Source organism: Oncorhynchus clarkii, chromosome 27 (assembly GCF_045791955.1).
Source record: "Oncorhynchus clarkii lewisi isolate Uvic-CL-2024 chromosome 27, UVic_Ocla_1.0, whole genome shotgun sequence".
Taxonomy (NCBI): Eukaryota; Metazoa; Chordata; class Actinopteri; order Salmoniformes; family Salmonidae; genus Oncorhynchus; species Oncorhynchus clarkii.
The window spans coordinates 14,015,141-14,041,871 of NC_092173.1; the positions used below are offsets into that span (position 1 = coordinate 14,015,141).

Below are 26,731 nucleotides of genomic sequence, written 5' to 3' on the forward strand. Positions count from 1 at the left end.
CACACAAAGGTTTGTCATGAGCTCTGCTGACGTAGTGGGGGTGTCCAAAAAAAGCTTCCACTATTGTCGCTTCCAGAGTAACATTCTGCCTACACATAATAACTCTTTAACGCTGACCGTCAAAGTTCTTGGAAGGCTACTTAGAATGGGCATTGATTCTTAAATATGGTTTCGCTGCTTGTCTCTCACCTCTGGTCTTGCCCTTGTAGAAGATTTTGAGGTCCATGACCCCGGTCAGTCTACCCACTATCAGCTCATTGTCCTTGGAACCTGCCTTGGAAGCCTTGAAGATGCCCCTCCTTGACCAGTCATCCCAGTACAGGTCATTCTGAAAAACACACACAAGCCAATGAGGATTTGCCCAGTAACTGGGAGATTACATGAAAACAAACATAGATATACTTCTACAATGGGACTGTGCTCCCCAGTGTTGCACACTCAACCTTAAAAGGGTAGAATCTCTGCGATATGACATCATCATACACAGAGGGCCGACTTTTTGCTTCCAGACATCAGTAACATTCTTATTGGACAAGACTGCCTCTATTGGATAACTCCAAAGACACATTTATACTGACTCTACACACACACGCCCACTCACACTCTGTTTATCTTATATCCTGTTGCCTAGTCCCCTTACCCCAAACATATCTACCTCCATCACTCCAGTACCCCTGCACATTGTAAATATGATATTGAAACTGACCAAGTATATAGTATGCTTACTTAATGTGCTATTCATATTTATTCTTATTTCCCATGTGTTTGTTCTAGTATTACATTATTAATTAATAACTGCATTGTTGGGTTTTGAGTTTGAAAGAACGGCATTTCACTGTACTTGTGGACGCGACATTAAATACTTTAACAATGTGGACATGCCTCAAGGGAGGAGACAAATTTGGAAGAGCCAATAGTGACAGTCCTAGGCCATTTTGAGTTCTGCTGTTGATGACATCTGCAAGCAGGAAGTTGACCGGCTGTGCATGAAGAGGTCATATTGCAGAGTCTACCTTTAAAGACGTTAGACAAACAAACTAAGCTTGTAGGCATTTATAAGTGATATTCTTCAAGAATCAATGGGTATACATCATTCATTTAAATGATCGAAAACAGATGTAAATATCACAGAGTGGGCCTTAATACTCCATAAGTGCATCAACCGTTCTAAAATAACCTTGAAAACAGCAATGGCATAGGGGTGAGGCAGGCCCTCCATGACCACGCTGCGCTGCCCGCCGGCGAAGTCGGCCCGCTCGATGCGATCGCCGTAGGCCTCGGTCCAGTACAGCCATTGGTCGTCTGCCGTGATGCCGTTGGGCCAGCGGACGCCCTCGGACACGATGCATGACACGTTGGAGCCGTCCATGTAGCCGCGGTACACGCCGGCGGCGCGGTCGCCCCAGTCCGTCCAGAACATCAGGCTGGTAGGAGACGAGTCACAGATTAGGCAAGTATATCTGACAGATATTAACACTGATGTTATTTATGTTAAAGGGGAAATCCGCTGTTCAAACAAAGAGCTAAAGTCTAAAATGTCTGTAGCAATCACAGATCGCCCCTTTAACAGTCGGTCATCTGGGAGCCCCTTTTTGTGATTTAAAAGCTTCATAAATGCATTTGGCAGATATTCAAGGTAATTAGACTGTGCTACCTCTCTCCTGGCATGAGGACCAGAGCTCTGGGATGCTCCAGCACTGAGGAGTTGAGGAGAGTGTGACGTAGGTCCCCATCAGGGTTAGACACCTACACAACACATACACATAGAGTGGGTCTCCATCATCACACACTGTATTGCCTGATACTATACAGTAGCATGTCATCTACCAGGTGAGGATATAAATATAAATCAAACAAGGCTTCAATAAGATGGAGAAAAAAAGATACAGTGCATTCCAAAAGTATTCAGAGCCCTTGACGTTTCCCACATTTTGTTAGGTTACAGCCTTATTCTAAAAAATGTATTAAAAATGGTGTTTGTTCCTCATCAAAGAAAACAAATCTACAGACAATAACCCATAATGACAAAGAAATGAGGTTTTTCAATTTTGTTGCCAATGTATTACAAATTTTTTAATTAAATATCACATTTACACACAGTGGGGCAAAAAAGTATTTAGTCAGCCACCAATTGGGCAAGTTCTCCAACTTAAAAAGATGAGAGAGGCCTGTAATTTTAATCATAGGTACACTTCAACTATGACAGACAAAATGAGAAAATAAAATCCAGAAAATCACATTGTAGGATTTTAATGAATTTATTTGCAAATGATGGTGGAAAATAAGTATTTGGTCAATAACAAAAGTTTCTCAATACTTTGTTATATACCCTTTGTTGGCAATGACAGAGGTCAAATGCAAATTAATTACTTAAAAATCATACAGTGTGATTTTCTGGATTTTTGTTTTAGATTCAGTCTCTCACAGTTGAAGTGTACCTATGATCAATCAAAAATGAATTACAGTCAATAACAAAAGTTTCTCAATACATGCAATGACAGAGGTCAAATGCAAATTAATTACTTAAAAATCATACAGTGTGATTTTCTGGATTTTTGTTTTAGATTCAGTCTCTCACAGTTGAAGTGTACCTATGATAAAAAAATTACAGACCTCTACATGCTTAGTAAGTAGGAAAACCTGCAAAATCGGCAGTGTATCAAATACTTGTTCTCCCCACTGTAAAAGATCCCAGAAATGTTCCATACACACAAAAAGATTATTACTCTAACATTTAGTGCACAAATGTGTTTACATCCCTGTTAAATCAAATCAAATTGTATGTCACATGCACGGAATACAATGTGTAGACGTTACCGTGAAATGCGTACTTATAAGCCCTTAACCAACAATGCAGTTCAAGAAATAGAGTTAAGAAAATATTGACTAAATACACTAAAGTAAAAAACACAATAAAAAGTATCACAAAATTACGTAACAATAACAAGGCTATATACAGGGAGTACCAGTACCAAGTCCTTTGCGGGGGACAATGGGTAATCAAGGTACTTTGTACATGTAGGGAAACCTAGTCAGTTGTCCAACAATGTATTCAACTGAAATGTGTCTTCCCGCATTTAACCCAGCCACTCTGAATCAGAGAGGTGTGGGGGGCTGCCTTAATCGAAAAATTGTTGAAATTGTTGCATGCTGCATTTATATTTTTGTTCAGTATCTATCAAATTTTGGACAAATCCCTGATCCTCATGTTTACCTCAATCCTCTGCGCTCCGGCATCCACCCAGTAAAGCAGCCTGCTGATGGGGTCAAAGGTGAGGGCCTCCACATTCTGCAGGTCTTTCCTCACAATCACTTCCTGTCCCGTACTGCCGTTCAGACAAAGCCTCTGGAGGGGGAGGACAGGGAGGGAGTGTGTACATACTTTTCACTAATCACGATACACAATGTACTTTTGGTCTCAGAAGTGTGAACAGGATAGATTTTGTGTCTTAAATGGTACTTTATTCCCTATATAGTATAAAAGCAATATACTTATATAGGGAATAGGGTAAGTCATGGCTACATCGGAGTGCCTTCTGTGAAGGCCCTGACCTGTATGGTGTCCAGCGAGATGTCGGCCCAGTAGAGGCAGTTCCTTTCGTAGTCAAAGTCCAGGGCCACGGCCTCGCGGAGACCAGAGAGGGGCAGGACCTGGTCGGTCCCTGTGGCCAGGTCATAGCGATGGATGGAGTTCCTCACAGCGTACAGGATAAACTCATTACTCTCTGGAGAAGACCAGAGGGGAAAAAAAACACTTAATACAATTCATTCTAATCTATAGCCATGTGAAGAGTAACAACTGGTAAGAAAAACGCAACAAATTGCATTTGATTTTGTATCCAGCTGTGTATACGACAGTATTGATTTTGTATCCAGCTGTGTATACGACAGTATTTATTTTGTATCCAGCTGTGTATACGACAGTATTGATTTTGTATCCAGCTGTGTATACGACAGTATTGATTTTGTATCCAGCTGTGTATACGACAGTATTGATTTTGTATCCAGCTGTGTATACGACAGTATTGATTTTGTATCCAGCTGTGTATACGACAGTATTTATTTTGTATCCAGCTGTGTATACGACAGTATTGATTTTGTATCCAGCTGTGTATACGACAGTATTTATTTTGTATCCAGCTGTGTATACGACAGTATTGATTTTGTATCCAGCTGTGTATACGGCAGTATTTATTTTGCATACAGCAGTAATGCATGTCTAAAACAATTTCCCTTCAGGGAAATTAAAGTTCTTCCAACCATATGCTTTTATGTATAAAATGTGAGTAATTTCACTTTTCATGAATTCAAAATACTTATTTGTTTATTTGCTTTTTGGATCCCTACAACCAATCACAGCAGCTATTGTCCCCGAGGTCTAACCTACGTGTGTTGTTGCTGTAGCCAATGATCTACTGCTGGGACTAACCTTTCTATCTTTAACTAAATTCACCCCATAATATGTAACTAAAAGTATCTTTTGCCTCAAATAAGGTCTAGCAAAAAAGTTAAAACTGTATGGCCCATACCAAATAAAACCGTCATGACCCACGACCCAAAGGTAACATATGGAATTGTTTTAAAATAGTAATTCAATGGATCATTTAGCTATTTGATTATGATTTTTAGGCCATTTAGGTATCCCTCCCCCAAATATTTCAAAATAATTTGATAAAATACTGAATTTGGCCTTTACTACTATAGCCCATAGAAATGCATTGAATACACATTCATAAAAAGGCAAAAAATAAATCCTAAGGAATAATACTGTTTTGAAGTGTCTGTCCTATATCTAAGAGATATAAGAAATATACATCTTTTTTGGACACATTTAACCCCTTGTTTTTGTTGCCACAAAAGGACCTCCATATTTCTATGGGTTACCGTCAGACGAGTCTCATGATACTCGTGGGGGTCGTAGAGCAAAACAGAGAACATCCTCGCGAGAGTCTCCCCTTTCCATAATGGCATTTACAAGGTAAAGTATTTGTGAACCCAGTATATCAAGAATCTCAGAGTATCTCTCATTCATTCAATCACTTAGGTGTCTCTTATTCATTCATTCAGGGGTCTCTTATTCATTCATTCAGGGGTCTCTTATTCATTCATTAATTCAGGGGTCTCTTATTCATTCATTCATTCAGGGGTCTCTCATTCATTTATTCAGGGGTCTCTTATTCATTCAAGGGTCTCTTATTCATTTATTCAGGAGTCTCTTATTCATTTATTCGGAGGTCTCTTATTCATTTATTCATTCAGGGGTCTCTTATTCATTCATTCATGGTTCTCTTATTTATTCAGGGGTCTCTTATTCATTTATTCATTCAGGGGTCTCTTATTCATTAATTCAGGGGTCTCTTATTCATTCATTCAGGGGTCTCTTATTCATTCATTCAGGGGTCTCTTATTCATTCATTCAGGGGTCTCTTATTCATTGTGATCTAAAAGGCTAAACGTTTCTAATAATGGTTTCTTAATTGAAGGAGAGGGGAGGCTTACCTCCTACAGGACAAGGGAGCATCTCTCCATCCAGTCTGGCTTCTACATCGCCTCCACTACAGCTGTCCCCAGACACCTTCCTGTACCTGAGAGAGAGAGACACACACAAACTGGTTAACAACATGGACAGACAAACACCCACCACCCAATATCACAACAAGAGTATGTGTACAACAAATGGTGTAATACAGTGTATCTTATGCACAGTTGTGTAAACGAGGAGAACAAAATGTTTACATGTTGCCCATTACATATACACTGAGTGTACAAAACACCTGCTCTGACCATGACATAGACTGACCAGTGGAAAGCTATGATCCCTTATTGATGTCCCTTGTTAAATCCACTTCAATCAGAGTAGATGGAGGGGAGGAGACGGGTTAAAGGATTGTTAAGCCTTGAGACATGGATTGTGTCTGTGTGCCAGAGGGTGAGTGGGAAAAAGATGTAAGTGCCTTTGAATGGTGTATGGTAGTAGGGGCCTTTGAACGGGGTATGGTAGTAGGGGCCTTTGAAAGGGGTATGGTAGTAGGGGCCTTTGAACGGTGTATGGTAGTAGGGGCCTTTGAACGGTGTATGGTAGTAGGGGCCTTTGAAGGGGGTATGGTAGTAGGGGCTTTTGAACGGGGTATGGTAGTAGGGGCCTTTGAACGGGGTATGGTAGTAGGGACCTTTGAACGGGGTATGGTAGTAGGGGCTTTTGAAGGGGGTATGGTAGTAGGGGCCTTTGAAGGGGGTATGGTAGTAGGGGCCTTTGAAGGGGGTATGGTAGTAGGGGCCTTTGAAGGGGGTATGGTAGTAGGGGCCTTTGAAGGGGGTATGGTAGTAGGGGCCTTTGAAGGGGGTATGGTAGTAGGGGCTTTTGAAGGGGGTATGGTAGTAGGGGCTTTTGAAGGGGGTATGGTAGTAGGAGCTTTTGAAGGGGGTATGGTAGTAGGGGCCTTTGAAGGGGGTATGGTAGTAGGAGCTTTTGAAGGGGGTATGGTAGTAGGGGCGAAGCGCAGCAGTTTGTGTCAAGAACTGCAACGCTACTGGGTTTTTCACGCTCAACAGTTTCCTGTGTGTATCAAAAATGGTCCACCACCCAAAGGACATTCAGCCAACTTTTGACACCTTGTAGAGTCCATGCCCCGACGAATTGAGGCTGTTCTGAGGGCAAAAGGAGGGTTGCAACTCAATATCAGGAAGGTGTTCTAAATGATTTGTACACTCAGTGTTTGTCAAGATTTTGCTGGGACATTTCTCTCCTTATGACAATAGGTGGGGCTGTTCTCCATGATAAGCGAGGGCTATATAATAGAATGACGCCACTCCTTTCTCTTCCCAATAGCACAAAAGAAGAACAAAGACAGTTCCCCCTCATGACCACAAAGGATTCCATTTGCATAGTGTGCATATCCTATTCACCATTAATCATGCTGATATTTAATGGTCGTCTCCTTGCGGCAGTAAAAAAAATCATATAAGATTGAGGTGAAGACTGACACACTAGGTAATGCCATTTCTTTTTATAGGCCATATGTGACTGTCAGTCAAGGACAAGTGTATCTCAACCTTTATGGTTGCGTCCCAAATGGTACCCTGTTCCCTTTGAAGTGCACTAATGTTGACCAGGGCCCATTTGGGACACTATGAAGTCAGCCCGAAACCCCCAAACCCTTCAGCTCAGCTAGGTCATATAATCCTGACCCATCCACATTGCAAGGCCTTGACCCTCAATGTGTGGAGTCACCTTAACAAAAGGGAAAAGCCTATCATTATGAGAAGGGCAAAGCCTGGTTTCTGATGAAGTGACAATATGTTAATACCAAAGGGATATTGACTTACCCCGTACTGCGACGGTAGGTAGTTCCAACGGGGCAGGGCACGGGAGGGGCGTAGAGGTTCCCCGAGAACTCGGGGTCGGGCAGGCACACCTGGAGGGACAGGTCCTCGCTCAGCTTGAAGCCATAGTCACTGAGAGAGATAAAAGGAGAGAGAGGAGGGTGATAGAGAGCGAGGCGGAGAGAGAGCGAGAGAGAGATTAGATGGGGGGAGAGAGAGAGAGAGACCCAATGTTAGCCTACCTGACTATTAAACTATGAACAGCTAGAGATGAGTGGAAAAAGACTGTTGCCTAATTCCAATCAACCCCTAGCCCCTACTCTGAAAGGATAGCAGAGGTGTAAGTAAGGGAGAAACATTCCACCTATTCCTAGCTCAACAGAAGGTGGAGCTGTTACCTTTCGAGATAGCAGCTATCCAATCCTTTCAGATCGATATGAGGTGCTTAGGGGTAGATGGTTTTAGGGGTAGAGGCAAAGGGCGGATATGGGATTGGACACGGGCTTGGAAAGGAGAGTCTCACCACTCGTAGTCCTGGCGTGTGCAGGAGCAGTTGGACACGGTGACGGGCCGGTCGAAGTCTTCCCCGTTGAAGCAGGTGGCGTGGGGCGTGCGTCGCTTGTACACCATCTCACTACCCAGAAGGCAGTCGTTTCCCCGCTCGTCTGACGGGGACCAGCGCTTGTAGTCTCCCTCGGTGCACGGCACGCCTGAAGAGACAAATACACTTTAAATACTTCATTTGGAATTGGATCATATTCTATTACAGTAGCATGGGGACATAAGCAGACACACACACACGAATACACAAACAGACACACTCAGTGAGACTCTGGCCTAATAGATGGTGCTTCTTATTGGCATTGTGAAAATGGACGACAGACAGATGTAAAAGCACCCGGGCTGAGGATAATTCAGTCATGACGTCTGCCCAGTGTAGTAATATCGTGAGAGTCCCCTCACCGAGCACGTCGCTGGCGTTGACCTGCAGGATGAGCCAGCTGTGTCTCTGGTCGGCGTAGGAGCCGAAGATGGTAAAGATGGTGCTCTTCTCCCCCGGCTCCGTCAGCAGCTGGTAGACATACACCTCCCTGTCAGAGAAACGGAAGTCTGTCCACGTCTCCCCCTCATTGGTACTGAACCTGAGACACAGAGAGACAGTAGGTAAGTAGCCTTTCATTGTATTTATTTATTTATTTATTTACATTTTTAACCTTTATTTAACTAGGCAAGTCAGTTAAGAACACATTCTTATTTTCAATGACGGCCTAGGAACAGTGGGTTAACTGCCTGTTCAGGGGCAGAACGACAGATTTGTACCTTGTCAGCTCGGGGGTTTGAACTTTCCGGTTACTAGTCCAACGCTCTAACCACTAGGCTACCCTGCCGCCCCATGACCCTTTATTTAACTAGGCAAGTCAGTTGAGAACAAATTCTTATTTACAATGACGGCCTACCGGGGAACAGTGGGTTAACTGCCTTGTTCAGGGGCAGAATGGCATATTTTTACCTTGTCAGCTCAGGGATTTGATTCAACCTTTCGGTTACTGGCCCAACACTAACCACTAGGCTTTCTGCCGCCTTGTCCGAGTCAGAATGGCAAATCTACTGATTCTGTAGCGTGAGGCAGCAAGTACACAACCAGAACAGGATGCTAGTCTATAGCAGGGCCAACAGAGACAGTATGGAGATCAACATGAGCATGGTTACAATATTTATATGCTTTTTACACTACTGAGCCAAGCCAAGCTGCAGTACATTGGCCTGGTTACATATCCCACTGTACTGTAGTAGCTGGAACCGAGCTGGAAAGGACAAATGTGAAAATAATATTTCTGAGCCAGCACAGTACTGATTGGTTTGGCAGTGACACCGTGGGTTGAAGGTAAGCAGACTGAAAGTCAACGACTCAGGGCAGAGCTGCAGTGGGGGGTAGAGGGGTGTAATGAGGGGGTGATACACAGCACACTGTGTTGTTCTAACATGGGAGATATGGGTGTTATTTAGGACAGTTGTGAGACTCACTTGAGGTGTGTGGTGGAGCCCCCCTGGGCGATGGCCATGAGGATACCGCCGTGGTCACCCCACGTGTAGAAGTGAGGACCGGCCAGCGCCTTGAGAAGGGGAAATGTGAAGAACACTCATTAAAGCCGCAGTCTGTAAGATTGCTGGTCAATTTATATAGCTACCATAATAGACTAGTACAACTGTCAGGCCGTATTATTACCAAAAATATTTTGCTCGTCAAGACACTTAAATGAGGTAATACTATGTTCAGATTAAAAGTATGTTTAAAAAAAAGAATCATTAAAAGTCTAATACTGCTCTCGTGGAATGTCACACCATAGGCATCAAGAGCATTTGAAAATGTTCCGGGTGCTTCTGCTCCATTGTTTATGTCTTAGAGGGCTCCCCAGTCTTGGAATTGTACTCACGTCTTACAGACTGTGGCTTTAAATAACTGCAGCACCATGTTTGTGGTTGATGAGTAATATACTGTGGAGGAAAGTGTCCTACGCTGGGCATTCAGCATTGTGGCTAAGATCTCCACAGAAACCCTCTGGTATGAGTGGGTAGCAGAGGCAGGAAACATCCAACAATAACCAATGTCATGATTTATAGCTCATCATGTGCATAGTTACATTTATGGCGCACACACACACACACACACACACACACACACACACACACACACACACACACACACACACACACACACACACACACACACACACACACACACACACACACACACACACACACACACACACACACACACACACACACACACACACACACACACACACACACACACACACACACAAAAACAAAGCACACACACACACACACAGACACTGACCTCTCTCCATCTGGCCCCAGCACTGCTGGACACATACACGTTGGGCTTGTTGGCCAGGTTCTTGCCCACAGAACCTGCAGAGGAGACAGACACGGGGATGATCAGTGGAACGGCTGTGTGAGAGGAGGTGATGAATTAAACTATTCACACAGAGGGGGATCCAGTAGGAACACTACTGCAGCTTCAGGTGGAATCCAGTCCCAGCAGTATCCCAGGCTTTGTTCCAAATAGCACCCTATTCACTACATAGGGCACTGATTTTGACCAAAAGCCCTATGGGCCTTGGTCAAAAGTAGTGCAGTAGATGCATAGGGAATAAGGTACCGTGCAATGTGGGACACAACCAAGCACAGTGGCCAGCCCAGAGCACACAAAGCCGACAACAGAGCAAAAGTAGCTCACTATACAGGGAACAGGGTGCCATTTGAGGCGCAGCCATATAGAAAGGGGCGACTATAGCATATAGCTGGGCGGCTCTATATAGGGAGAGAGTCCATCCAGGGTTGTGAAGCAGATGCTTGAGATCAGAAAAGTTCAAACAAACAGCCTGCCGCAGCCTACGCTCCAGTATGCTTTATTGTCAACATCAATACTCCTTACCATGTGATGAACCTGTAAGAATGGTTCAAATCAAATCAGTCTGTAGTCATTCTAGGGGGAAGGCCCCAAGGAGTGTAACGTCACATATCTATTCATCCTATGTGGATGTAGACGGCCATGTTGCACCGAACGGTGTGGCGTTAGGTGTTTTATGTAGTTGTGTATGGCTCTCTCAGTGTGTCTGACACTCATCCTGAGCGCTGGTTAATGAAGCCGCCGCTCTCCTCCCCGGCACCATCACTAACGACTGTTGTTCTTGGAGGCCATATCAACGGTGCTTTTTACAAATGAAGAAATGTCACAGGAACAAGTCACAAAACAAACGCTTCCCCCTGACAGGCCGCGTGGGAATGTTCCCCCTGACAGGCCGCGAGGGAATGTTCCCCCTGACAGGCCGCGTGGGAATGTTCCCCCTGACAGGCCGCGTGGGAATGTTCCCCCTGACAGGCCGCGTGGGAATGTTCCCCCTGACAGGCCGCGTGGGAATGTTCCCCCTGACAGGCCGCGAGGGAATGTTCCCCCTGACAGGCCGCGTGGGAATGTTCCCCCTGACAGGCCGCGTGTGAATGTTCCCCCTGACAGGCCGCGTGGGAATGTTCCCCCTGACAGGCCGCGTGGGAATGTTCCCCCTGACAGGCCGCGTGGGAATGTTCCCCCTGACAGGCCGCGTGGGAATGTTCCCCCTGACAGGCCGCGTGGGAATGTTCCCCCTGACAGGCCGCGTGGGAATGTTCCCCCTGACAGGCCGCGTGGGAATGTTCCCCCTGACAGGCCGCGTGGGAATGTTCCCCCTGACAGGCCGCGTGGGAATGTTCCCCCTGACAGGCCGCGAGGGAATGTTCCCCCTGACAGGCCGCGTGGGAATGTTCCCCCTGACAGGCCGCGTGGGAATGTTCCCCCTGACAGGCCGCGTGGGAATGTTGGTTGTGTGTGGCTGGCTGGGTCCACACAAAGAGAAAGACGGTCTGTGTGTGTGTGTGTGTGTGTGTGTCCGCTGGGTGAGGCAGTAGTAATTAGCGAATCCGTGTGTAAGCGATAACACGGACGTGAAGGGCACAGTGTCTCCTCAGCTCACCTCTCTCCCTCCCCGTGGGAGTTATCTCCTAACCATTTCATTAGGTTTAGTGGCTCGCAGGGTGTAGAGGCTTCTTTCTCCTTCCAGACACCGCACAGCTACAAAGAAAATCTATGTACTCCGCGAAGCAGGCAGAGGCGGTAGAGACAGAGAGACTTTCAGTGGATTAAACACAATGATGTGTCCAACTGGTACTAGTTTAGCCCGGTCAAAAGCTATTGCTCTGACTTGAGTACACGCAGTTACTAACACGCATGCACACATTCCCAAACCATGAACACACGGACTCAGGAAAATTTAAACACGAACGTGCACACACACGCTGTAAATAAGAATTTGCTCTCAACTGAATTGCCTGAATGAATAATGGTTCAAAAAAGAAATAAAACAGACGCAGACAAACGAGCAGGAAGGAGAGACTCTGCAGCTTCTCTAGGCACTCTAATTTCCTGTGTGATTGACTGATGGAGGAAGTGGTCCTCTCCATCAGATGAGGAAATACCAGACGTTGCACCACCATAAGGGAAGTCATGTGTTCACCACAGAAATAGTAATTCTGTGGCCTGGCTGGGCGAGTGGTAATGCCGAAGCCCTCTGGCACACGTCGTCAGTACCGGTATGAGTTCCCTTTGACACAACCTTTCTCTTTCTTTCCCCACTGTCATCCTCTCTCTCTCTCCGTTCAATGAAATCAGAAAATATCGGAGAAAAAAATATAAAAAATCTATATACTGTTTTTATTTTAAATAAATAGTCGTTGTAGTTGTGATGCTAGCCTCCCCACCTGTGGCCATGATGAGCCCTGGAGCTGACTCCTTGGACAGTACGGGCATCCTGCGCAGCTGAATGTTGAGAAGCTGGCTCCAGCGCTGGGCCAGGTGGAGGGAGCAGCCCTTGGAGAGCTACAGAGAGAGGGAGAGGATGGGGAAAGAGGGAGAGGATGAGGGAGAGAGGAAGAGGGGGAGAGGATGAGGGAGAGAGGGGGAGAGGATGAGATGGAGGATGAAGGAGAGAGGGGGAGAGGATGAGGGAGAGAGGGGGAGAGGATGAGGGAGAGAGGGGGAGGATGGGGATATGGGGAGAGGATGGGGATATAGGGAGAGGATGGGGATATAGGGAGAGGATGGGGATATAGGGAGAGGAAGGGGATAGAGGGAGAGGATGAGGGATAGAGGGAGAGGATGGGGATAGAGGGAGAGGGTGAGGGAGAGAGGGAGAGGATGGGGGAGAGAGGGAGAGGATGGGGGAGAGAGGGAGAGGATGGGGGAGAGAGGGAGAGGATGAGGGATATAGGGAGAGGATGAGGGATAGAGGGAGAGGATGAGGGATATAGGGAGAGGATGAGGGATATAGGGAGAGGATGAGGGATAGAGGGAGAGGATGAGGGAGAGAGGGGGAGGATGAGGGAGAGAGGGGGAGGTAGAGGACGGGGAAAGAGGGAGAGGACGAGGACGAGAGGGAGAGGACGAGGATGATGGAGACGGGAGTGGATGAGGGTTAGAGGGGGAGAGGATGAGGGAGAGGGGGAGAGGATGAGGGAGAGGGAGAGGGGGAGAGGATGAGGGAGAGAGGGGGAGAGGGGGAGAGGATGAGGGAGAGAGGGGGAGAGGATGAGGGAGAGAGGATGAGGGATAGAGGGAGAGGATGAAGGAGAGGATGAGGGAGAGGGGGAGAGGATGAGGGATAGAGGGGGAGAAGATGAGGGAGAGGGGGAGAGGATAAGGGAGAGAGGATGAGGGAGAGAGGATGAGGGAGAGAGGATGAGGGATAGAGGGAGAGGATGAGGGAGAGAGGGAGAGGATGGGGGAGAGAGGGAGAGGATGGAGGGATAGAGGGAGAGGATGGAGGGATAGAGGGAGAGGATGGAGGGATAGAGGGAGATGATGGAGGGAGAGGGGGAGAGGATGAGGGAGAGGGGGAGAGGATGAGGGATAGAGGGAGAGGATGAGGGATAGAGGGAGAGGATGAGGGATAGAGGGAGAGGATGAGGGATAGAGGGAGATGATGGAGGGATAGAGGGAGAGGATGAGGGATAGAGGGAGAGGATGAGGGATAGAGGGAGAGGATGAGGGATAGAGGGAGAGGATGAGGGATAGAGGGAGGGGATGAGGGATAGGGGGAGAGGATGAGGGAGAGGGGGAGAGGATGGAGGGATAGAGGGAGAGGATGGAGGGATAGAGGGAGAGGATGAGGGATAGAGGGAGAGGATGAGGGATAGAGGGAGAGGATGAGGGATAGAGGGAGAGGATGAGGGATAGGGGGAGAGGATGAGGGAGAGGGGGAGAGGATGAGGGAGAGGGGGAGAGGATGAGGGAGAGGGGGAGAGGATGAGGGATAGAGAGAGAGGATGAGGGATAGAGGGAGAGGATGAGGGATAGAGGGAGGGAGAGGACGGGGAAAGAGGGAGAGGACGAGGGATAGAGGGAGAGGGGGAGAGGATGAGGGATAGAGGGGGAGAGGATGAGGGAGAGGGGGGAGAGGATGAGGGAGAGAGGGGGAGAGGATGAGGGAGAGAGGGGGAGAGGATGAGGGAGAGAGGGGGAGAGGATGAGGGAGAGAGGGGGAGAGGATGAGGGAGAGAGGGGGAGAGGATGAGGGAGAGAGGATGAGGGATAGAGGGAGAGGATGAGGGATAGAGGGAGAGGATGAGGGAGAGGGGAGAGGATGATGGAGAGGGGGAGAGGATGAGGGAGAGAGGATGAGGGAGAGAGGGGGAGAGGATGAGGGAGAGGGGGGGAGAGGATGAGGGAGAGGGGGAGAGGACAAGGGATAGAGGGAGAGGATGAGGGAGAGGGGGAGAGGATGAGGGATAGAGGGGGAGAAGATGAGGGAGAGGGGGAGAGGATAAGGGAGAGAGGATGAGGGAGAGAGGATGAGGGAGAGAGGATGAGGGATAGAGGGAGAGGATGAGGGAGAGAGGGAGAGGATGAGGGAGAGAGGGGGATGATGGAGGGATAGAGGGATAGAGGGATAGAGGGATAGAGGGAGAGGATGAGGGATAGAGGGAGATGATGGAGGGATAGAGGGAGAGGATGAGGGATAGAGGGAGAGGATGGAGGGATAGAGGGGGATGATGGAGGGATAGAGGGATAGAGGGATAGAGGGATAGAGGGATAGAGGGAGAGGATGAGGGATAGAGGGAGAGGATGAGGGATAGAGGGAGATGATGGAGGGATAGAGGGAGAGGATGAGGGATAGAGGGAGAGGATGAGGGATAGAGGGAGAGGATGAGGGATAGAGGGAGAGGATGAGGGATAGAGGGAGAGGATGAGGGATAGGGGGAGAGGATGAGGGAGAGGGGGAGAGGATGAGGGAGAGGGGGAGAGGATGAGGGAGAGGGGGAGAGGATGAGGGAGAGGGGGAGAGGATGAGGGAGAGGGGGAGAGGATGAGGGATAGAGGGAGAGGATGAGGGATAGAGGGAGGGAGAGGACGGGGATAGAGGGAGAGGACGAGGGATAGAGGGAGAGGGGGAGAGGATGAGGGATAGAGGGGGAGAGGATGAGGGAGAGAGGGGGAGAGGATGGGGGAGAGAGGGGGAGAGGATGAGGGAGAGGGGGGGAGAGGATGAGGGAGAGGGGGGGAGAGGATGAGGGAGAGGGGGGGGGAGGATGAGGGAGAGGGGGGGAGAGGATGAGGGAGAGAGGGGCAGAGGATGAGGGAGAGAGGGAGAGAGGATGAGGGATAGAGGGAGAGGATGAGGGATAGAGGGAGAGGATGAGGGAGAGGGGAGAGGATGATGGAGAGGGGGCGAGGATGAGGGAGAGGGGGAGAGGATGATGGAGAGGGGGAGAGGATGAGGGAGACAGGGAGAGGATGAGGGATAGAGGGAGAGGATGAGGGATAGAGGGAGAGGATGATGGAGAGGATGAGGGAGAGAGGGAGAGGATGGGGGAGAGAGGGAGAGGATGGAGGGATAGAGGGAGAGGATGGAGGGATAGAGGGAGAGGATGAGGGAGAGAGGGGGAGAGGATGAGGGAGAGAGGGGGAGAGGATGAGGGAGAGAGGGGGAGAGGATGAGGGAGAGAGGATGAGGGATAGAGGGAGAGGATGAGGGATAGAGGGAGAGGATGAAGGAGAGGATGAGGGAGAGGGGGAGAGGGCGAGGGAGAGGGGGAGAGGGCGAGGGATAGAGGGAGAGGGCGAGAGAGAGGGGGAGAGGATGAGGGAGAGGGGGAGAGGGGGAGAGGATGAGGGAGACAGGGAGAGGATGAGGGAGACAGGGAGAGGATGAGGGATAGAGGGTGAGAGGATGAGGGAGAGGATGAGGGAGAGGATGGGGGAGAGAGGGAGAGGATGGAGGGATAGAGGGAGAGGATGAGGGATAGAGGGAGAGGATGAGGGATAGAGGGAGAGGATGAGGGAGAGAGGGGGAGGATGAGGGAGAGAGGGAGGGAGAGGACGGGGAAAGAGGGAGAGGACGAGGACGAGGGAGAGGATGAGGGATAGAGGGGGAGAGGATGAGGGATAGAGGGGGAGAGGATGAGGGAGAGGGGGAGAGGATGAGGGAGAGGGGGAGAGGATGTGGGAGAGAGGGGGAGAGGATGAGGGAGAGAGGATGAGGGAGAGAGGGAGAGGATGAAGGAGAGGATGAGGGAGAGGGGGAGAGGACAAGGGATAGAGGGAGAGGATGAGGGAGAGGGGGAGAGGATGAGGGAGAGGGGGAGAGGATGAGGGATATAGGGAGAGGATGGGGATAGAGGGAGAGGATGGGGATAGAGGGAGAGGATGGGGATATAGGGAGAGCGAGAGAGGCAAAGAAGGAGAGGATGGGGATAGAGAAATACCCAGGGGGTATATAAGAGCGATGGATGGAGGGAGGATTAGAGAGGAGAGGGGGGATGGAGGGAGGATTAGAGAGGAGAGGGGGGATGGAGGGAGGGAGGGATGGAGAGGCATGGTGGAGGGAGAGATGGAGTGAGAGAGAGAGAAGTGTTAGATCAATGGAGACAGCAATCACTCTGACAAAACCCTCAATAAATAAATAAAAAATATAATACTATTTTCTAAGAAGTATTTTCTACATTTAAAATATAGTAATTTAGACCTTCTTATCCAGAGCAAATTACAGTCGTGAGTGCATACATTTTCGTGCAAGGGACACGGCCACTTTCTAAAACCAAACAAAACAACTGTTTACACCCAAACCCACTTCCCCTTTAGAATGCAAACACACACTGTGTGGCCTCATGGCTGTTGTTCCTAATCCCTAATGTAGGTTCATATTACCCAGCCGCCAATCCCTTCCTCAAAGGAATCAGAGCCTCAGAGAATCAATGACAGCATAAAACACAAAAGGGCAACTTCCTGCTTACAGACAACAACAACAACAGAATTTAATTCTGCTAAGACTTCTGCTTTATTGGCTCTTCCCCTCCCTTCAGACATGCCTAAATTAACAAGAGCGAACAGTGGGAATCTTGGGCAGATCTTAATTAGGGCCATGACGATGCCAATATCACGACACTCGCTAGTACCGCGGAAAGGAAACAAAACACAAAGCACATTTAAATTATTTAGGAAAACAGCCCTAATGTTGGAAACAAACATCATTATGTTGTCATCCAGAGTCACCTGGATTTATTTTCTAAGCTACAGCACCCAATATTTTACATCCAGCAGGTTTTTAAAGGACCAAAGAGTTTGGTCTGCCTCGTGTTTTCATTTTTGCCATGGAACAGCCCTAATCTTAATCCTGTTGTTGATGTCCGTAAGCAGGATGTCACCCCAATGTGTATGATGTCATATTGCTGAAGCTGACAGCAGTATCCTGTATCAGTGTTTAGGAGAAACCCAGGTGGACGTTTTCTCTAACCACTGACACCGGGTCAGATGTTATTGTAACAGCTAGCTAGCTACCTGGCAGTCCAGTGTTCCTCCCAGGCTGTCGGCGGAGGGGGCCTGCAGCAGTTCCCAGGTGCCCCCCTTGTCGAAGGTGATTACAGAGCGCATGTTGTCCTCGCTGAGCGAGCCGTTGATGAGCGTGGCCACGAAGACGCCGCGCAGACCCTCCACGCGGTGCAGGTCAGCAAAGGGCTCGCTGGCAAAGTACCTGGGATGAAAGACACACACAGGCGCACACACACAGACAGGCAGAGGTACACACACACAGACAGGCGGAGGTACACACACACAGACAGGCGGAGGTACACACACACACAGACAGGCGGAGGTACACACACACACACAGACAGGCGGAGGTACACACACACACACAGACAGGCGGAGGTACACACACACACAGACAGGCGGAGGTACACACACAGACAGGCACACACACACACACACACACAGACAGGCGGAGGTACACACACAGACAGGCGGAGGTACACACACAGACAGGCGGAGGTACACACACACACAGACAGATGCGTGCGCGCACACACACAGACACACGATTAGCATTAAAACAACACAGTATCATGTTCAGTGTCGTGGCTATGTTGGCCAAAGGAAACACGTGATCAGCTTGTGTCGTGAGGTCGCCTCACTATCAAGCTGCTCTCATCACATCTCCTGGCAGCTCGAGACGTGTTGGGAACGCCGTCATTTGAATAATTACAGGCCATGGATGCACTACGCTACACTGCAGCGCCATGACAACAGGGACTCAAACATCCAGGATCCAGGTCACTGGGATGTAAACACACGCAAAGGCCCTGCTGTTGTTTACCAACACGGAGGAGAAGACAGCCACTCGAGCGGACTCAGCGTGGTCACGAGGAATGCACACCACGAGGTCCCCAGCTCTGGAATGATCAGATGTAGCTCTGGTCGAACAGCCTCCTCTCATCTCTCCTTCAAAATGGGTGGGTGCGCTTGATCAAAGTTGCTATACTTGATCAAAGGGCGTGTGTATTTGATCAAGGAAGGTTTGGTTGATCAAAGTGAGTTCTGTTACGTTTGTTCCAAGCAAGACACTACATATCTCTGAAGGCAGCCTACTAATTAGGCTTCCTTAACTGTGAGTCACGTCAACATATTTTAGACTTGGGTTCAAATAGTAAAACAATTTTGTAGACATTTTAAATGCTTTGGCCGATTGATTGTGCCTGCCTGGAGTGTCACATGGGCAGGGTTTGCACTTTTGGGACTTTTATTTTGATTGTGTTGTATTGGTATCTTTCAAATACTATCTGAACCCAGATCTCGCATCCAGAACACTGCCGTTTCCAAATCTATTCCTGGGGGACACACCTAAGGGGTGCACATTTTGGTTCTAGCCCAGCACTAACACGCCACTAACCATGGTGATAAGTCGATTAGAAGAATCTAATGGGTTAGCGCTGGGCTGAAACAAAAATGTGCAACCCATGATTAGTTAATAGATCAAGCAGGTGGGTTAGCGCTGGGCCGGCCTGACACAAAGTTGTGCAATCGAAGATTGGTTGACTAGGAACACCGTGCCAACCTGATCAGGGTGTGGCTGCCCGAACCCTCTGGGCTGTAGTATAACACATTCTCCAGGGACAGGGAGAAGGACAGGCCCTGGGTGTCTGAGATGTACAGGTGGGTGACGTTGTTGACGTGGTTGACGCAAACAAACACCTGGTCCTCCGAAGCGTCAGCGATGTAGTACTCCTGCAGGAGAAGAAGAGAGGCGCAGTTTTCCTTATTTGTGTAGGGCATTATTAAGAACAATAGGGGTTATTCTCTCACAACTAAAAGCTGATGATTAGAATTCAACTTTTATTAGACAAAAACATGTACATTTGTAAGGTAAATAGTGTCATGGAATTGACAGCTTTTTACTGTGAGTGGAGTAGCCTAGTGAGGGCGGCAGGGTAGCCTAGTGGTTAGAGCGTTGGACTAGCTGACAAGGTACAAATCTGTTGTTCTGCCCCTGAACAGGCAGTTAACCCACTGTTCCTAGGCCGTCATTGAAAATAAGAATTTGTTCTTAACTGACTTGCCTAGTTAAATAAAGGTAAAATTTTAAAAAATAAAAAAATCTAGGCTTACAGTATTTTCTGTGATTGGTCTTGTGATTTCTGACTCATGTTGAGCTGTCAACGACATATTAGCTACATAGCATAGCATTTCCTTACAAATACATTTCCCCAGTTTCATCAACGATACAGTGACAGGTTTGTTCTCTGGACTAGGAGTCTACTGGGAGCCACAGAGAGGATGTTCTGGTGTGACGAAGCAGGCCTGGAGACTCACTGTGATTGGGTGGCGGGTCATAAACTGTGCGGCTTTCATTGGCTGACGGTTGTAGGATACCCACAGCTGGACGGACGACGGCTCATGGCTCCCCAACAAAGTCTGGAACCAACAGATGTACAATTAATAAATCAATCAATCAATCAATCAATCAATCAATCAATCAGAGACACAGAGCCATGGAGACGGCTTAATGCCTACCTCATAATTACGAATAATGTGACTCAGTTATTATAGAATTTGCATGTTTAGGTTACACCTTTGTAACCTATTCACGAAGTGGATGTGGGAATTTCTACGTGAAGTTGATAAACATTAGCAAAAAGGGCACTGACCACTGTCAGCGAAGCTAGCTAGCATGCTAACCTTATCTGGCTAGCTAATGTTCTGTTGCCATTTTTATTTTACGAGGCCTATTCCATATTCAAAAGATTAGCCGGCTATGGCTGGTTTGGAGCTGGATTTGTCATACGGTGCATTCGGAAAGTATTCCGACCCTTTGACTTTTTCCACATTCTGTTACGTTACAGCCTTATTCTAAATTTGATTAAATAGTTTTTCCCCCCTCATCAATCTACACACAAGATTGTGATTTTGAGATTTGATTTGAATACCCCATAATGACAAAGCAAAAACTTTTTTGTTGTTGTAATTTTTTGCAATTTCACAATTACATAAGTATTCAGACCCTTTACTCAGTACTTTGTTGAAGCACATTTGCCAGTGAAAACAGCCTCGAGTCTTCTTGGCTATGACGCTACAAGATTGGCACACCTGTATTTGAGGATGTTATCCCATTCTTCTCTCCAGATCCTCTCAAGCTCTGTCAGGTTGGACGGGGAGCGTCGCTGCACAGCTATTTTCAGGTCTCTACAGAGATGTTTGATGTCTGGAGGAAATCTGGCACCATCCCTACGATGAAGCATGGTGGTGGCAGCATCATGCTGTGGGGATATTTTTCAGCGGCAGGGACTGGGAGACAAGTCAGGATCGAGGGAAAGAAGAATGGAGCAAAGTAAAGAGAGCTCCTTGATGAAAACCTGCTCCTGTGCGCTCAGAATCTCAGATGGGGGCGAAGGGTTCGCCTTCCAACAGGACAACAACCCTAAGCACACAACCAAGACAACGCAGGAGTGGCTTTGGGACAAATCTCTGAATGTCCTTGAGTGGCCCAGCCAGAGCCCGGACTTGAACCCGATCTAACATTTCTGGAGAGACATGAAAATTGCAGTGCAGCGACGCGCCACATATAAACCTGACAGAGCTTGAGAGGATCTGGAGAGAAGAATGGGAAAAAATATATATATATAGGTGTGCCAAGCTTGTAAATCCCAAAATCTAATCAAATTTATTTGTCACATACACATGGTTAGCAGATGTTAATGCGGGTGTAGCGAAATGCGTCATACACAAGAAGACTCAAGGCTTTAATCGCTGCCAAAGGTACTTCAACAAAGTACTGAGTAAAGGGTCTGAATACTTATGTAAATGTTATATTTAATTTTTTTAATTATTACTATAGATTTGCAACAAAAAAATGTTTTACCGGTTTTTGCTTTGTCATTATGGGGTTGTGTGTGTAGATTGATTACAAAAAAAAGGATGTAATCAAATTTAGGATAAGGCTGTAACGTAACAAAATGTGGAAAATGTCAAGGGGTCTGAATACTTTCTGAATGCACTGTATGTCATACTCTGACTAACACTATGATTTATTAACTTAAATCGTTATGCAACATTATGGGTGATATTTGGCCATCGCCTTTCAGCTCAAAAAAAGTGGATTTCTTCTGATGTGGACTGTGGGTGTTTAAAGACTCAATGAATTAATCTTTATGTACTGTCGGGCAGATTGTAAACTCAGTGGGCCAATGAGAACAATCAATGGCCAAATCTCATTGTTATGACAGAGAGACCACTTTGTTCAAGGAAGGAGAAGAAGGGGGTGTAATCTTTAATGAATTACAAGCAGGAAGACCAAAGTGCCGGGACTCGCCGCCCGTCATCCTCCGGAACCCCAGAGAGACCTGAGACACTGGCTGCCTCCCAAATGGCTCCCTATTCTCTAGAAACCATTGGAGCCTGGTCAAATGTAGTGCACTATATAGGGAATAGGGTTCCATTTGAGCCGCTGTTGTGATGCGTCTCCTCTTACGTGTCAGTCTGGCAACATAGGCACCCTGTGATCTGCCTCCCAGGGATTGGCTAGGCTCACATCAGCAGAATTGGGACGACTGACTGACTGTCTGGCCTTCTCATAACAACTATAATATGAATATTCTCTTCATTAAAAGCTGCAGGCAATAAATGTCAAGCATGTACACTCTTTACTAGATAGGCCGAATACACAGCCTAATATGATTATATTTGCACACACACACACACACACCTTTACCGAGCTGGGGCAAAACAATTTCATAGAATATGAGTAAAGGACAGCGTGTACATCAAAGAGCAGCCAACAGTTTTGCGGCAAAAAAGAGATGTGTCACACAGACATGGAAATCCCACAACGATGCTAACAATGAAGAGGACAGATGGCTTCGGTAATGCACTGAAATAATGCTGCTGGGCCACACAGATAACCACCACAGGCACACTAGCGGTGCACAGTTGGAAAGCAGGCAGCCAATAAGAGTGCTAGATCACTACAGGCAGACTCATTCACTTCATAGGATGGCAATCAGGTTTATGGCTTCATCTTGGATTAACTGAGAGCGTCCTCAAGGCAGCCAAGATAATAAATAAAAACAAACAAAACATGCGCACACACACAGCTTGCACAGTTCCCCCACTGATGAATCTAGGCAAGCATTCCTGTCAAGTAGTCTGTCTTTTTCCTGATGACCCAGCAGGCGCAAAACAGTGACTCCCTGTTCCCTGAGACACAATGTGTCTGCCTGCATGTGTGAGTCCGTATGTCCGTCTGCCTCACCTCCCCTGTGAACGCCTGGGTCCTCACAGCACTATTCAACCTATTGATTTATCTAATGCTGCTGTTAACGTTCCGTCTCCGTGACCCAGCGTGCCGTGTTCTGAAAGCCAAGCAGCCACAACAACACAACGTGGGCATGGAGAATACCAAGGGGAGAGAAACTTAGTCTCGGAAAAGACAACTGCTTTAATGCTTCAATGACAGCAGGCCGGGGGGGTGGTTTCAACCACAGTAGCTTGGCTGGCTTCCATGGCTGAAAAGTAGTCTGACTATCTGTGGAAAGTGGATTCAAAATGAAACTAAACTATCATGAAATGATTATTCATTCATTTTGAAGTGTCATTCCATTCATATAAATACCAGGAACAGCTACTGAGCATCATGAGTAGCATTCTTATTGAATTGATTCACCTGTACATATTCATAGCAAGTATATACCTTCAGCAGTCTAGCTGCTCAGAACAGAGGCACTGTGCTTCCAATGCAAATGATGATATGTGAATACCCCCTCCCCTTTCCACGCTCTATATCTAAACCAATAAACTAGAAGAACAGTTGTGGGGAGCACATGAAACCCTGTCGTCTCCAGTCCCCCTGCAGAGCCTGTGGGAGCTGTCGATGTGGTTCTAATGTTTGTTTATCCAGCCAGAAGGTAGCTGTTAATCTGAGAGACGGAGCCATTTCCCAGACCTCCCATTGCTTTTAAGCGCCACATTTATCTCCTCCTTCCCCCTCTCCCACTGGACACGTCACATTTTTTTTACGGGCGAAGTGCCATTTTGTTTGTGTGTGTGTGTGTGTGTGTGTGTGTGTGTGTGATGCATCACATATTGCAGTGGGAGCTTGGGAAATGTGGGGTTTGGAGTCACACGTTAAGGAAGAAAGTAAAGGACCACTACAGCGTTGAGGGCGTCGCAACCAATATGGCTGCTGAGGTGTTGCAACACTTAAATCTCCTTTTATGGGGAAAACGGCGGTCCAAACAGCAGCTTAACTACGCATTGCAATTTCACATTCACTGTTGTTGGTTTGCTCTATGCCGTTACGGTACATGAAACACGTTGGGGGTATTGACGCATCAGGGAAAGCACAGGCAGCCATTCGATAAGGAAGTCCTTGATCTTGTTACCCTCCCCCTCATCTCGTTTCCACTGAGACACCTTGCAAATAAGAAGGAAATGTGTCAAAAAGCTCTCTGTTAAGAAACCTCTTATTGACATCCATTTATATTAAGCCAGTTCTTCCGGAGGACTTTGGAGTTAAGAGAAGGAGTAGAGGTCCTCAGTTCTGATTATCAATCATTACCCAGGGATCTATATTGTCAGGCCTGGGATAAAACTTGGTGTTTCTGGGGCTTTAATTAGCCTAAGCAGCTCGGTGCTGTCAAAAGCTCGTGATATTCATTACGGTAATCCTATTAGCTCCAGCCGAAGATATTAGTAGGGGCTGGGTAGTGGGTATGACTAGAGAGAAGGGTGAGAGTGAGTGAGTGACGAGTAAGCGTTGACTGGGCTGCTAATGGTCTGGAGAACTGGGCTGCGTCGTTGAGATCTTCACATGCTCACTGCTCAACCGTATCCCGGGAAGGTGGGCTGCTCTGTGGGTTGGGTCAGGCTGTGGGGTCACAGACAGGGCAACTGTAGTCGTTTAACAAAATAAACTGAGCATCTCAAGCTAATGCTGCAAGGATATGACAACAGAGGCTCTTAGATAGCCTAAATATTAAGGCTATGTTAGTTCCTATTTATTAAATGTAAGGCTCTGGTGACTAATTTAACCACATTTACTGAGTGTACAAAATATTAGGAACACCTGCTCTTTCCATGACAGACTGACCAAGTGAATCCAGGTGAAACTATAAGGGATTATTGATGTCCCTTGTTAAATCCACTTCAAACCATTTAGATGAATGGGAGGAAATAGGTTAAATAATTTTAAAGCCTTGAGACAATTGAGACATGGATTGTGTCTGTGTGCCAGAGGGTGGGTGGGCAAGACAAAATATGTAAGTGCCTTTGAAGGGGGTATGGTAGTAGGGGCCTTTGAAGGGGGTATGGTAGTAGGTGTCAGGCGCACCAGTCTGAGTGCATCAAGAACTGCAACTCTGCTGGGTTTTTCACGCTCAACAGTTTCCTGTGTGTATCAATAATGATCCACCACCCGAAGGACATCCAGCCAACTTGACACAACAAATCATTGGAGTCAACATTGTCACGGCTCCTCCTCCGCCTCCTGCAGGCAGAGGAGGAGCCGTGACATTGTTGACTCCAATGGGGCGGTTCCAATGGGGGGGTTCCTCCTGCAGGCAGAGGAGGAGCCGTGACAATGTTGACTCCAATGGGGCGGTTCCAATGGGGGGGTTCCTCCTGCAGGCAGAGGAGGAGCCGTGACAACATGTACCAGCATCCCTGTGGAATGCTTTTGACACCTTGTAGAGTCCATACCCCAACAAATTGAGGCTGTTCTGAGGGCAAAAGGGGGTGCAACTCAATATTAGGAAGGTGCTCCTAATGTTTTGTACACTCAGTGTAGATTATCCATATCGTTTTTTAAATTAGCCTATTTTTGATTCATGTGAATGGTGTTGATTAACAAACTACAGTCCAACCATTTGTTTGTGTTTAGCCTCATTACCATTTATAAAAACAATCCAAATCTACAATGAAAGTGGGAATATCACTTTCTACGAGTGGAAGTGTGAAATGATATAGCTTGGAGTAACAAAGCTAGCCAGAACGAAAACACACACCGTACTATCCTTTGGAAATGGAACATATCAGCCCATTGGGAATAGCAACAGTACTTGAGACGGCTGCACTCGGCAACAGAGTCCTGATGAATGTGTGCCTGAGCGGTTATTGACACCCCTGGGACACCAAGCCACAACTTAATTAACAGCACATAGATCGGTCATTTCTGACAAGCTGCACTCTCTGGCCCTGACCAACAGGTTGGTTGGGTCACCCAGCAGACGATAAAACATAAACCATGTCGCTGTTCTGACAATCTGAGCGACCCACCTCAGGATGGGGCGGCAGCGTAGCCTAGTGGTTAGAGTGTTGGACTGAAAGGTTGCAAGATCGAATCCCCGAGCTGACAAGGTACAAATCTGTCGTTCTGCCCTTGAACAAGGCAGTTAACACACTGTTCCTAGGCTGTCATTGAAAATAAGAATGTGTTCTTAACTGACTTGCCTAGTAAAATATATATTTTGTGGAGACCTTCATAGTGGCGCGTTACATGGTGTGGTTCGCCTTGCCCAGAGAGAGTAGGAATGACTTTATGAAGTACGCATGTAGCTGTGAATGTTGAGTCAATTGATTTGTAAGAGACTGATATGAATAAAGATATGGTAGTTACAATGTATATATACAGGGGTTTACAGAGGTTTAAGAATGCATATTTACAGGGGTTTAAGAATGCATATTTACAGGGGTTTAAGAATGCATATTTACATCCATATTTCGTCAAACAGGCTAAGCCGTAGCTCAAATTGTTAGAACCTTGCCTCTCCACTGCCCCAACCAGCCCTCTGCCATTTTATTTTCAGTCTCTCCCTTTCCCCATTCCGCTACCATTATTCCATGCTCACTCAAAAGGCAGTCGTGTGTTTGTGTGTGTGTGAGATTGGGCAATAATGCCAGGAATCAGATACGGAAGCATGTGTGTTTGGCCATGCCTGTTTAACAACACAGGGCTGACTGCAGCGAGTCTGTGTGGTCCTTCAGTGAAAAGCCCGAGTTTGCATAAACATAAATCATTAACCGTAATTG

The 26,731-nt window shown here is 47.3% G+C and overlaps 1 protein-coding gene across 1 annotated transcript in view; it reads right to left on the bottom strand.

The window, feature by feature from the left end:
• LOC139385549 (sortilin-related receptor-like) overlaps window positions 1-26,731 on the bottom strand; it is a 65,051-nt gene that overhangs the window by 14,381 nt on the left and 23,939 nt on the right. Inside the window, exons 7-21 of the mRNA XM_071130700.1 lie at window positions 20,024-20,125; window positions 19,269-19,438; window positions 17,717-17,909; window positions 12,643-12,760; window positions 10,184-10,257; window positions 9,349-9,437; window positions 8,287-8,465; window positions 7,847-8,033; window positions 7,327-7,455; window positions 5,500-5,585; window positions 3,553-3,725; window positions 3,215-3,346; window positions 1,655-1,746; window positions 1,178-1,424; window positions 190-328 (exon numbers count right to left, since the gene is read on the bottom strand). Of these exons, the coding sequence (XP_070986801.1) occupies window positions 190-328; window positions 1,178-1,424; window positions 1,655-1,746; window positions 3,215-3,346; window positions 3,553-3,725; window positions 5,500-5,585; window positions 7,327-7,455; window positions 7,847-8,033; window positions 8,287-8,465; window positions 9,349-9,437; window positions 10,184-10,257; window positions 12,643-12,760; window positions 17,717-17,909; window positions 19,269-19,438; window positions 20,024-20,125 (2,110 nt within the window). The remainder of the gene's footprint in view (window positions 1-189; window positions 329-1,177; window positions 1,425-1,654; window positions 1,747-3,214; window positions 3,347-3,552; window positions 3,726-5,499; window positions 5,586-7,326; window positions 7,456-7,846; window positions 8,034-8,286; window positions 8,466-9,348; window positions 9,438-10,183; window positions 10,258-12,642; window positions 12,761-17,716; window positions 17,910-19,268; window positions 19,439-20,023; window positions 20,126-26,731) is intronic.